The following is a 1,218-nucleotide window of genomic DNA, read 5'->3' as shown; positions in this document are numbered from 1 at the left end:
TTTGTTTCTGAAACCTAGGAATTTATTCTTCTGCAAAATCTTTTCATCAGGTACTATAGATTTATTGAGAAAAAATTTCAATTCTTAATCTTATTGTTATCAAATATAATCCAATTAGACCAACATAACAATTTTTTTAAATCATCAATAAGAATTTGACAATCACCGGTCATAGCCAATCGAATAGAATTTTCATCATAATATTAATAATAGTCAGCTGTTTTGAGATGAGATTATGACTGATTTTGTTTTATGTAGTAGCCATGGATTCCTTAAGATCAGGACACGGAGGCATACAGATGCTACTAACAGCAGAACAAGAGGCTCAGCATATTATTTCTAGCGCCAGAAACTGTAAATAAAAAGCTCTCTTTCTATATATATATATATATATGATAATATGGGTTGATAATGTGATATTATACATGTTTAATGGCATTATTAATTATTACATTACACTACATTGTCTTCTATAATGTTTTAGTAAGGACGGTTCGATTGAAGCAAGCGAAAGACGAAGCAGATCAGGAAATGGCACTTTACCGCTCTAACATGGAAGCTGACCACCAAAATAGAAAATCCCAGGTATCATCATTGATCGATGATCGTCATTAACTACGTACTGTTATTAATAAATATCAGAATTAATATATGCCATGCATAAATTTGATCATAATATCCATGGAGATGAAGAAGATCTCTTCTTTCTACTCACTCATTATTATTAGTTACAATATATTTCAGACGAGCTCTGAATCCATTGCCAAACAGCTTGAAGAGGAAACCCAGATTAGGATCCAAAGCTTGAAGGAATCTGCCTTGAAAGTCTCACCAGATGTCGTTGCCATGCTGCTCAACTATGTTACAACCGTTAAAAATTAAAAATTAATGACACCATGTATGTATGACTTAACATCACATTATCTTTGTGTTCTATTTATCTTCTAATATCTCTAATATTTACTGATAGAATAATATATATGTATACATATATTTATTTGATAAACTAATAGAAGAATATTTGAATGTACTAATAGTTGTGGTTTTTATTCTTTAGGTAAGCGAAAGACATTAGCTACCAAGAATAAAGGAGTGACTAGATGACCTTGTTATAGAATAAGCACATCCTATGAGTCTTTCTAATATCCTGTGGCAGTCATACTGAGAAAGGTCCTGTCACTACAATTTTAATGTAACAAAATATGGATATGTTTTCTA

The 1,218-nt window shown here is 31.0% G+C and overlaps 1 protein-coding gene across 1 annotated transcript; it reads left to right on the top strand.

The window, feature by feature from the left end:
- The first annotated feature begins 263 nt into the window (after nucleotides 1-263).
- On the top strand, nucleotides 264-882 carry LOC133813236 (V-type proton ATPase subunit G3-like). Its single transcript, XM_062246861.1, has 3 exons — nucleotides 264-354; nucleotides 485-585; nucleotides 745-882. The coding sequence occupies exons 1-3, from the start codon at nucleotides 264-266 to the stop codon at nucleotides 880-882; spliced, it is 330 nt and encodes a 109-aa protein (XP_062102845.1).
- Nucleotides 883-1,218: the final 336 nt, after the last annotated feature.

Source organism: Humulus lupulus, chromosome 1 (genome assembly GCF_963169125.1).
Source record: "Humulus lupulus chromosome 1, drHumLupu1.1, whole genome shotgun sequence".
NCBI classification, from domain to species: domain Eukaryota; kingdom Viridiplantae; phylum Streptophyta; class Magnoliopsida; order Rosales; family Cannabaceae; genus Humulus; species Humulus lupulus.
The sequence above is the reverse complement of the archived record's forward strand: the minus strand, read 5'-3'. Positions and strand labels throughout refer to the sequence as shown.